Raw genomic sequence first — 10,624 nt, forward strand, 5'->3', positions numbered from 1 at the left:
CTTTTTCTTTTTCCCAGCTTTAGCTTTGCCTGAGCTCATTAGTATTCATGAGCTTGCCCAGTTGTGCTGGGTAACCAGGCTCTCATTGGCTAGCATTTAGCCAATCAGAGTCAAGCAGATTAACTAATTGACTATCAATAAGAACTGGCACAAATCAAGCTGAGTCTTCCTGCAGGCTTTCCAAAAATGTTAGTCCATGGTTGAATTTCAGACATTACCACAAAGTTATGAAATACGTGTGGCAGGGCACCTTTTTAAAGCTTTTCTATGATACATCTTTGGATTTTGGACTGTTGGTCGTGAGGAATGTCAATCGACCCTACAAACCTTGCTGAGCTCTACTTTGAGGATGTATGGATCGCTCCCGTAGTGGAACAGAGACTTTTTAAATCTTTCAATGATCCGTCGTTTGATGTTGTGGTGCGGAGTTGGTGGAAGCTGGAGAAGAAAAAAAGATGACAACATTTGTTATTTATATTCAAGTAGCAAAAGTAAGGATGAAAAACAGCCTGTTTTGCAGGTTGATGGCTAAGTCTTTGATGAATTTGTACAGAATTTACGAGCCAACAGTTACAAAACCCTTTACATAAGATTGAGCCTCTTAGAGTTCAAGTCTTTACTATAGTTGGGCTAGTCTCTCATTGCCAGACCTTCCTCCACAGCGCTGCGGAGGAAGGCCTGGCTAGGCCAAACAGCATTCCCGGATAGGAGAAAAACATTCTCTGGTTTATTGGCATTTCTTTAAACCAATCATAATCGTCTTGGATAGTGCTAGGCGCCGGACAGAGCCGCTGCAAAATAGCCTCAGGAAGGAACTTGTTTTGGTGGATTGTGTACGTTCAAAAGTTGTTTTAGTTGTGCAATATTAAAACTCAGACGGGACAGTTAGCTAGCTGTCTGGATTTACTCGCAGAGATCTGAGGAGCAAGTAATCATAGTCCTCAGAAATCCAGAGTTTAGAATGCCAACATAAAGAAAGCGAAAGGTGACCAATATCCGGCCAAAAATTAGAGACATCCAGCGGAATTTGATAAGATATAGCAATAAATAGTTGTATTACTGTACCTGAGTGATGTAAATAATTTTGTGCAGCTGCACGAGGAGCCTCTGAATGGGATCATCAATCTGCCGAACCTTCTTCTGGGAGACACAGATCCCTGCTGACACTGAGTTGAGAGTGAAAACACACATGCTAATTAACAGGACAGACAGAGTTTAAAAGAGACTTTTAGAATGCCTGCTCTTTGGGGTTTGTGCTAAGCATTCTCATCAGGGTGAAAATGTACCTGGTCTTGGTTTCTTTGCAGCAGTAGAATCCCCACTGAGATGAGAGGAAAATCGAAAAAGCAAGTCAAGAAATAGTACAGATGAGTGAACTGTTTTTATCTGAGTGTTAGTGCATCAAAAAACAGCAGCCTCCATTTACAGATAACTGTTTTTACATGACTAAATGAAGATACAGTATGAATTTCCCACTGACCATACCGGAATAGGTAATGTGAGATTTTTCACTTACCCAGACTGAATGTGGTCAGGTGTAAAACAAGCACTGGGCTTTAATCCTTTGATCAACACAAAACAAGCCAAAAGATCAAATCGAACAGTGAATCAACTAATCTGGAAAAAAAAACTTAAATAATAGAAACTTAAGAGCTGTAAAAGACCGTCCACGTTACTGCAAAACTGTTGGTTCAAATCCCAAAGTAAAAACTGCTACCCAACCTCGTGATGAATATGACCAGGAACTAACCGTAGTGTTTTCCTGTAGAGGCAGTGGTGTCAATTTTGGAGTTGCATGGTTCAACATCACCATCTGAGGCATCATCTAAAAAAAAATTCACACAATTATTTCCAACACATAATCATTTTTACAACATGTAATCATTTTGGAGTCCATATCTTTATCAGTCTGTGTTAAATTTTGTGCAATATGAAACCCAGTCACCTTGACTGATATTCTGCTCGCTGTGGTGTGAAGTGCAGGTTGCAGAAGAGCCTGCTGCCTGAGATTCAGTCTTCATTAAGGATTTCTCCTGCAAAAAGTGCAGCATGTATTTTTTTTATAATCCTGCAGAACATTCTAAAATGATTTACCATTAATCCTAATTTGCAACTAATACAGAGGTTCTTAGTTATCTCTTTGTACAACAATAAATCTTATCTAAATAGTCCTCCAAAGATGTCCTTTTTTTAATTTTCAACATCCATCTCACCTGAGACAGGTTTGTGAGACAGCAGTCCGTTCTGCTTTTGTGCTTCTCCAGGAAGTACTTCTGCGCTCGTTTCCTGTCTCTCTCTGCTCTTCTTTCCAGTGCATTCTGGGAAGTGTAGAGGCCATCCATCAGCCTCATCATGAGGTCGGATATCCTGGAGCTGACGGCCACAATGTCCGGCCGCTGGTCTGCATCTGGATTCAAACACCTGGACAGGACATCCCATAAAAGAGTATAGTAATGTATGAAGACATTAGAGGAACTTTATTGCTGAATTACTTTTTAATCTGTAACAACGAAAACACAAAAAAGATAAAATGTATGTCATGGACAAGTATGTCAGATAATTATTTGAATTGGATTTTTAATTTTATTCTAAACTAACAAATTAACTTGTGACTTAAAATCAATAACTTAGCCAACAAACGCCTGTTTATCACTAATGGATCAAAATGATTGCCAGTAACATGTAGTGGAGCTGAGGTTACTGTCCAACTTCCACTAAAGTTTTGACTTTAAGAATTCAGTTTAACCACAGATTATTTTTATTTTATTTTATTTTGAAAGACCCTATATATAAATGTATAAAAGTCTCACCATCTGATCATGTCCGTGACTCTCTCTGAGAAAGCTCCTTCTTCAATCGGCTCGTAGACAGCCTTGACAATCTACCAGCACAGAATAAGACGAACAATAAGTGTGTGTGTGTGTGTGTGTGTGTGAGTGTGTGTGTGAGAGAGAGAGAGAGAGACTGTGACCTTGCTGGCCAGCGACAGCATGTTACTGCTGTAGAACGGAGGCTGTAAAGTAGCCATCTGGTAGAGGATGCATCCCAAAGCCCAGACGTCGGCTCTCTCTCCGTACGGCTCGTTCTTCACCACCTCTGGACTAACAGGCACACAAATGTTTGTATTTGTTACCCTGTGAGGAACCCCTCTAATGCATTTGCTTAACCAACCCTAAAACAACAGCGGACCGGAAAACGTGTCTAAACTTTCAAAATATGTCCTTACTTTCAAGAGCACACACACACACACACACACACACACACACACACACACACACAGCTGTTGTCAGGACCATAAACACTCTTGAGCTGCTGTATCGGCTGTTTCTCGAAGTAGCTAACCGGCTGTAAAATCATAAAAAACAGCTCTGCCATACTTCCTTAAAGAGTTGGTTCGCCCAAAACACATTTTCTCACCTTCTTCTAGTGTTATCTAGCCACGCAGATAGTTATATTTGGACAGCTTTTGAGATTTCTGCCCCCTCTCAATACAATCAACCACAATTAAATTTCATTTATGATGCTCAGTCTTGAAAAATGATGTTAAACAGTTTCAACAGATCTAGAATTCAATGAGAATAAGAGAGAAACATATTCCTGATGAAAACTCCTCAGTGACCCCCTTAAAAACGACCAAGTAATCTAATCTAACTGCTGGATGTGTATGAATTTCCTCACCAGGAGTAAAGGATGGTGCCGACCACTGACGTTAGCTTGCTGTTCTCCTGTTTCTGCTTTGCGAGGCCGAAGTCGGCTTCAAACAGAAGACAGACACAGGTTGAACTTTTATAATAGGACAAGACAGGGAGAGAGAGAACCTGTTGACACTCACTGATGGTGACCCGTTCCTTTTCCCCCAGCATGATGTTGTTTGGTGTGAGGTCGCGGTGGACTATTCTCTTTTCCTTGTGCAAGTACCTCAGTGCCAGACACATCTGGGGGAACATGGAGCAGATACAGATCAGTTAGTGATTTAGTAATTCTAAAGACTTTGGAGAGACGGAGATGTTTTTATTCAGACAAAAATATCTGTCCATTACTAAAGGAAATAATTGACACTATATTTAAAGCTGTAGTGCGTAGTTTTTGTCGCTCCCCCATGAGGAATTCTAAATAATGACAACACTGTCGGCGTGTCCACATGATACAAACCTTACTTGACACCATATCTTGGGAAAATCAAAATCCCTATACTACCAATACTTAATAAAGTGGAGATTTGTTTCCCAAAGGCTAAATTCAAGAGTTGTTGTTACCTGTATGAATACATTCCAAATTCTGTCTTCTGTGAACTTCTGCTGCTTCTCCTTGAGAGAGTTCAAATGTTCGGCCAGCGGCACTCCCTCGATCAGCTCCATCACGATGTACAGCTTGTCGCCTATAACAAACAGATTGGAGTATTGTTGTATTACTTCCTTATTAGTTAGTTAGGGTTAAGGCCAGTAAAAAAAATAATGAATCCTCACCTTCCAAAAATGTCTTGTAGTATTTAACAATGTTTGGGTGTGTCATCTAGAGAGGAAGAAACACAAACAACAACAAATATAACTTGGGTTATACTTTACTTAAAGGTATCTACATAAGAGTGACATGACACTGTCATGAACGTGTCGTAAAAATTAAAAAAACAAGTCAAATGTTTATGACACAACACTTCTTTTGGTGAGTGTCATTTGGTTTTGTCATGACAAGTTAAGTTAGGGTTAGGGTTTACGTGTCACTCTGTGTAGATACCTTCAAGTAAAGTGTTACCATAACTTGTTCAGATAGCGTGTAATAAAATGGACTTTTAATGGTTAAAAATTGAAACTTTGTGCCTGTTCTTTGACGATCGTCAGCTCAGAGATGATTTTCTCCACGTTACTGTCTCTGGACTTCTTGTCGTTGCCAAACGCTGGCTTATGGAGGTTCACCTCTTTCAGAGCCAGGAGGTTCTGGCTACTCTGCTTTCGGACCTGTTATTGAGTATAATTATTAGAACCAAGGACACTTGATGTGAACCACTCTTAAATGAGGTCATAAAGAAGCTAAATTGACCCAAACCAACTCTTCTGTTTTAAAGATCTTTGTTTTTTAGAGCTAGGCGATATGGAGAAAATCAAATATCACAATATTTTTTGACCATACATCAATGTCAATATTTACTTTTACAAAATATTTACACAATTACATTTTTCATCAGCAATGTGTTTATAATGACTAAGTGGGTAAAGGCAAATCATAGAACAGCTTGAACAGTGTGGTAAACTTAAATGATGTCACTTTACTGTAATACAGCCTGTACAATCATAAAGACAACACTTGTCATATTACGATATCCAAAATTTAAGACGATATCTAGTCTCATGAATCAATGTCGATATAATATTGATATATTGCCCAACCCGGGTTTGTCGTACCTTGAAGACGCTTCCAAAGGCGCCGGTGCCCAGATGTTCCAGTATGGAGTAACCATTGATGACTTTAAGGGGAGGTCGGTTCTGGTCCACAGTCTCGATGTTCTCTCTCAGACTGTCCAGTTCCTCTTCCTGCATTACAAGACAGACAGAACTCCATCCGTTTGCAAGGTAAAGAATCCCTCTCTCATCATTCTGCATAGTTTATTCATCCCAAATCCCAGTAATATTTATTTTTATTTTGCAGCCAAAAACCAGCTTAAAAAACCTCTGAATCCATTCAGAAGCTGTTCTCTTACAGTGTAAAGTGAAACTTTGGTTTGCAGTCCCTCATAGGCCGCAAGGTCCCGCACATAATGTCCAACATCAATAAACAACTCAAAGAGGTCTGTGGGAAAGAGTCTGAAATGGATAAGACATTACATAACAGCATTAGAGAACATTTGAAGGGATTTTTCTCCAAAACAGATTTCCAACAGTAGCCAAGTTTAAACGATTGATACTTTCTTCCAAAGTAGATATGTTGTAACATCACCTTTTAAACAGATGTCTGTTTCTTTCCACGCTAAAGAGAAACCGAAGGGTTCGAAATGCGTAGCACTGCCGATATGCAAAGAAATGTACAAATGTGTTACTTTCAGGTAGCAACAACATCTGCATCTACATAATGATGTAATTTAATATATACATGAATATATACCTGCAAAGATGTGACCTTTGGTCGAGAGTTTTGAGGTAAAATCAACTTTGCAATTATATAGACGCCATTTTCCTACAAAAAGAATGTCAAACTTAATTGTTGCAATGTTTTACACTGTTTTGAATATAGTAATTTGATATAAAGGTGGACTTATTCAGCCCAATCCTCCCAACTGCTCTGCTCTTCGTCTAAGGACCTTTTCCTCACCTGCGCAATGTGGTGAGCAGATGTGTCATCCAGACTAAGCTCAGTCAGAACTGTGCAGCAGGCTGGAATAGGGATTAAAAAGGATATGGTTTGATTTAAGAACATATGCATGCAATCTTAGTCTCAGACAGTCCAATAAACAGCTGTAAACATTATTTAACTCACTCTCCAAACCCCAGGAAGACCAAAGAATGGAAACACTGACACCTTCAGATTGTAAAGGTTTTCTGGGGACAGCCATGACTAAATGTTTGTCTTCTACCCAAATTAGTTTAATGTCATAGTGTTGTTTTACAATCATTTCCTCCAAAATCATAGATGCAGTAACTCATGTCTCACTTCAGGAAAAAGCTGTTTACATTCTAAGCAACTGATTAGACTCCTCTTGGAGCAGAAGTTACTGTGCAGTGGCAAGCACACTGGCCTTTTTTACCATCTTACAGTATTAACAGCACAAACTCTTACTGGGTGATTTCTACATCTCAAACAAATCATAAAGAAAATGCGGTATGTTTTACAGTCCCTGACCTGACTGCAGGGCCATAGTGTTGTCCACCTCCTCCTGCGGGCTGAGCTCCTCTCTGATGTGCTCTCTCTGGATCCGACCGGCTGCGTTGGCGCTGGACAGTGTCTCGATGGACGAGCGGTCAGAGACGTACTGCCTGTCACTGTGAGAGTTATTTTGTATGTCAACAACAAATGTAAATAACCCCTTTTTTTGCCCAAAAACTAAGCCTTAAAACTGAACTGTCTTGTCATCCTCCATCATTGGTTGTAAAAACACTGAAGGCCATAAATCACAGCATCTAGTAGTTAACATCCTGTAGATATATCATGGTAAATGTTGTAGTGTGGGGCAGTAAAAAATCAGAATTGTTTTCCCTTTACAAATACTCTGAGCTACTGCAGACATTTAGTGTAGTAATTCCATAATGTTGGGCAACCCACGAGACAGATTTACAAACAAATGATCAAAATGTATGCTGCATAGGCTCCAAAATCACTGACTTCTACAATTCCCATAATGGAACCGACAGCCTATTTTTGTATGACCTCGCCTGCTTGTTAAATGCGGATGTCTTTCAATGCCTCAGTTTGGAATGCAGGCTTTCTGTTAAACATTTGATGTCTTGAAAGCTGCATTAACGAATGAATCTAATGAAAAATGCCATCAGGTTGCATTGCGAGAAATGTAGCATCCATTGTTTGACAAAATTATTTGAACTATATATTAGAGATTTAAAGTCAGCACACTGTATCTTGGCCTCTGTGGTTTGATTTTGATCATTCTTTTTGAATCTGTCTCTTGTGAGTCCCCCAAATTTTATTGCGTAGTCTCATTTACCTGTCAAGCAGCCGGAGAAGCTGCTGCACCCCGCCCCAGCTCCGTATCTCCGTCCTGGTGTCGGGATCCTGGCAGAGCTGGACCAGGACCCAGGCCACGCTCCACAGCAGCTTCAGGTGCTGGCTGTACAGCAGGCTCAGCAGCACAGGCAGACCCTCCAGCTCCATCAGCTGGTCCCTCACCTGCCACACCGGGGACAGGAGCCTCAGCAGCTCCGCACTCATCCTGGAGGACACAGCAGGTTCAATCTAGCCTTGCTTGTTTTTATGTTGTTTTAAGTTCTTCTAAATGATTTCTAGTTGCTTTAAATTTGGGGATTATTAGTTTCTTATTCGGTATACATATACATACGTATATAAAAAGTGTCTTATGTTCAATCCCTGCAAAAGCAATGTGTCTGTGTATTTTCAGATAAGACAACATACAAGATTAGATGAAATGTAGAAACTTGATTTGTTTATCTAGTTTTTTTATTAGCACAAACGAAGGAGGGGCACTTCCCACCACTTAGGCACATTTCATCTGACTGTGACAAATACATCACCATTATAGTGATTTCTTACCTCTTTGACAGAAGGTCATATTCCTGCAGTATTACAAGTAGGTTCTCTACAATGGGAAGCTTGCCAATCTCCTCCTTGCATTCTGGGCTGCAGAAGAATAATGACTTACCTTAGATAAAATCGTAAATGTATTTGATGCATTATATAAAGTATTTGGTTACCTCTCAGCCAAAGTGGTGAGTGCCAACAGGGCTCCCAGCAGGACGCTGCTTTCTGTTGTGGAGAGGAGCTTCACCAGTGTCTAGAAGTAGAAATAATTTAAAGACCTAACTCTTTCTCCACAAAGTAAGATAAGATAAGCCTTTATTGTCATTACAATGAACACAACATGTTGCAGGTGCCCCTCTCAGCTGTGCTTAAAAGAAACTATATCGCACACATCCCTACATCTATCTATAAATTGCAGGAACGTCCGTCTGTCTGCGTGTGTTTGCGCGAAGTCACGATGTCGTTTGTAAATACAATAGTGTAATGTCTTCCTCCGATGTAGACGTAGTGTACACTCTAAGTCAGTAGTACAGTAGAGTTGCATATTAAGTGGTTTGGGGTCCTTCTGTAAGAAATGTTGGTGTACAATGTGGTTTTGATGAATTCTACAAGCAGAAATACCACAGGCCAAGCAATCTCCCGTTCCAAACAGACACATTTTCAACAGGCTCTCTACTAGTAACATAAAACAAAAACATTCGTTCAACAGCCAACATTAATCATATAATAAATATGTGGCAGCATTCTTAATAATCTAACATTGCACAGATTATTAAAATTGTAAAGAATTGTAAAAAACACTAATAAAATGCAACAAAATGTGAAATATGTGGTGCAGAGTCAATATGTGTGTAGATTCAAGGACTGGATGGCCTTTGGAAAGAAGTACATGAAATGTAGAAGAATTTGAGACGAGAGCAGAGACACTCACAGATCCTTCATGCTTCAACAAAAGCGTGACTCAATATGGTCATACATATCCCAAAGAGAGAGAAAATATTGGCTTTACTCGCCATCAGAGTTTTCACGGCTTCATTTGAATACTTAGGGTAAATATTTGCACCATGGAAGCTGCAATTCTCACTCTCACCCATGGTATCAAGTACTGGATGAAGCACGCCACAATTCAGACAATTAGTATTCTTACAGCTTCCACAGAGCTTAAAATGTCAAGTTTGTTATGTGGGTTACACTGCAAAAGAAATTGTTAAAAACTAAAGGGTTTCAAGATCAATATTTTTGACAACTTGTATTATAATCCGTCACTTAGATTATAAGATATCTCTTGTATGTAAATGTCATATTTCAGCCCAGGTGGTCTTCTCTAAGAAAGGTCATAACGTGTCTAAAATGGAAAATTTTCTGGGGAACATGAGTTCCTTCCTTACAAATTGCATGATATTTGAAATGATATTTGTTGTGCAATTTTATGCCTGATGTTGGTGCTAGAAAAAAAGGTCAGAAGGAGACAAAAAAAACATTAAGATTCATTAGCTAGGGAAAATGAATATACACTGGTGGAGAGTTGGAAGGTCCTGGATGGACAGACTGGCCAACATTGTCCTCGTTAAGACTTAGTGCTAAATAAAACAATTGAAATGGAGTATAATAACTAAACAGTGAAAATCAATACATTCTCAATTTTAAGAAAATCCAAACAATGATACAAACAATAAAAAGTGTATGTGTTTATTAAGACTCTGCTGGAGCCTTCACAAATACATTCAATATGCATGTAATGAGGGAGCAGTTCCACTCCACAAAAAGGAATACATTTTTTCTCAGACATTTTCTCAGACTTGAATATAATTTCAAACAAACAGCACATAATCACAGATAACCCTGTCTTATCACTCACCTTGTGAGCGCCGCTCTCAATGACCCAGACCCTTTGATCTTCGACAGCAGACAGCTTCTGAAACATGTCTGCAGAGCAATCAGCAAAGGCAGCGTTGACAAGGACGAACACAAGGCTCCCGTTATCGTACAGTGTGTCTTGATATTTCCTTCAGAATACTCACAGGTCATCGTGACCAGCTTCTGCCCAGCGAACGCTTGTTCGCCACAAGATATGTACATGGCAGTGACATGCTCCATATACTGAAAGGGAAATAGAGCAGTAGCGAGGATGACGTGAGATATGTGAAGATTAATCCCAAAACATTTGAGAGTTATCTCCAAGAGCATTTACCCTGGCAAGTAAATTGATGCCTTGGAGCTGATGGAGGATTTTCTAAAAGAAAGCAGGTAAAAGAGGCATTTTTTTATGATGTTCATACAATACATAATAAACAATAAAAATACAAGTTTTATTTTATGAGTTGTACCTGATGGAAGGGATCTCTGATCAATAATCGTAGGCAGATCAGAACTCTTAGGACAGACTCAGGCAATGCATGGTCAATCCATTCACTATAAAGGGAGG

The 10,624-nt window shown here is 39.5% G+C and overlaps 1 protein-coding gene across 3 annotated transcripts in view; it reads right to left on the minus strand.

Moving 5' to 3' along the window:
• The window catches only part of nek10 (NIMA-related kinase 10), a 15,602-nt gene that overhangs the window by 2,443 nt on the left and 2,535 nt on the right, over positions 1-10,624 (minus strand). For all 3 annotated transcript variants that reach the window (XM_032517930.1, XM_032517928.1, XM_032517929.1), the window contains 27 exons: positions 10,527-10,611; positions 10,391-10,432; positions 10,221-10,299; positions 10,058-10,125; positions 8,373-8,452; positions 8,212-8,298; positions 7,649-7,873; positions 6,832-6,971; positions 6,304-6,365; positions 6,097-6,168; positions 5,932-5,996; positions 5,696-5,798; positions 5,400-5,528; positions 4,818-4,955; positions 4,467-4,512; positions 4,257-4,378; positions 3,833-3,935; positions 3,679-3,754; positions 2,972-3,101; positions 2,811-2,881; positions 2,214-2,421; positions 1,946-2,033; positions 1,751-1,825; positions 1,517-1,562; positions 1,287-1,321; positions 1,066-1,166; positions 328-438 (listed from right to left, as the gene is read on the minus strand). In XM_032517930.1, coding sequence (XP_032373821.1) covers positions 328-438; positions 1,066-1,166; positions 1,287-1,321; positions 1,517-1,562; positions 1,751-1,825; positions 1,946-2,033; positions 2,214-2,421; positions 2,811-2,881; positions 2,972-3,101; positions 3,679-3,754; positions 3,833-3,935; positions 4,257-4,378; positions 4,467-4,512; positions 4,818-4,955; positions 5,400-5,528; positions 5,696-5,798; positions 5,932-5,996; positions 6,097-6,168; positions 6,304-6,365; positions 6,832-6,971; positions 7,649-7,873; positions 8,212-8,298; positions 8,373-8,452; positions 10,058-10,125; positions 10,221-10,299; positions 10,391-10,432; positions 10,527-10,611 — 2,587 coding nt within the window. The remainder of the gene's footprint in view (positions 1-327; positions 439-1,065; positions 1,167-1,286; positions 1,322-1,516; positions 1,563-1,750; positions 1,826-1,945; positions 2,034-2,213; positions 2,422-2,810; positions 2,882-2,971; positions 3,102-3,678; positions 3,755-3,832; positions 3,936-4,256; positions 4,379-4,466; positions 4,513-4,817; positions 4,956-5,399; positions 5,529-5,695; positions 5,799-5,931; positions 5,997-6,096; positions 6,169-6,303; positions 6,366-6,831; positions 6,972-7,648; positions 7,874-8,211; positions 8,299-8,372; positions 8,453-10,057; positions 10,126-10,220; positions 10,300-10,390; positions 10,433-10,526; positions 10,612-10,624) is intronic.

Source organism: Etheostoma spectabile, chromosome 6 (genome assembly GCF_008692095.1).
Source record: "Etheostoma spectabile isolate EspeVRDwgs_2016 chromosome 6, UIUC_Espe_1.0, whole genome shotgun sequence".
In the NCBI taxonomy this organism is placed as follows: domain Eukaryota; kingdom Metazoa; phylum Chordata; class Actinopteri; order Perciformes; family Percidae; genus Etheostoma; species Etheostoma spectabile.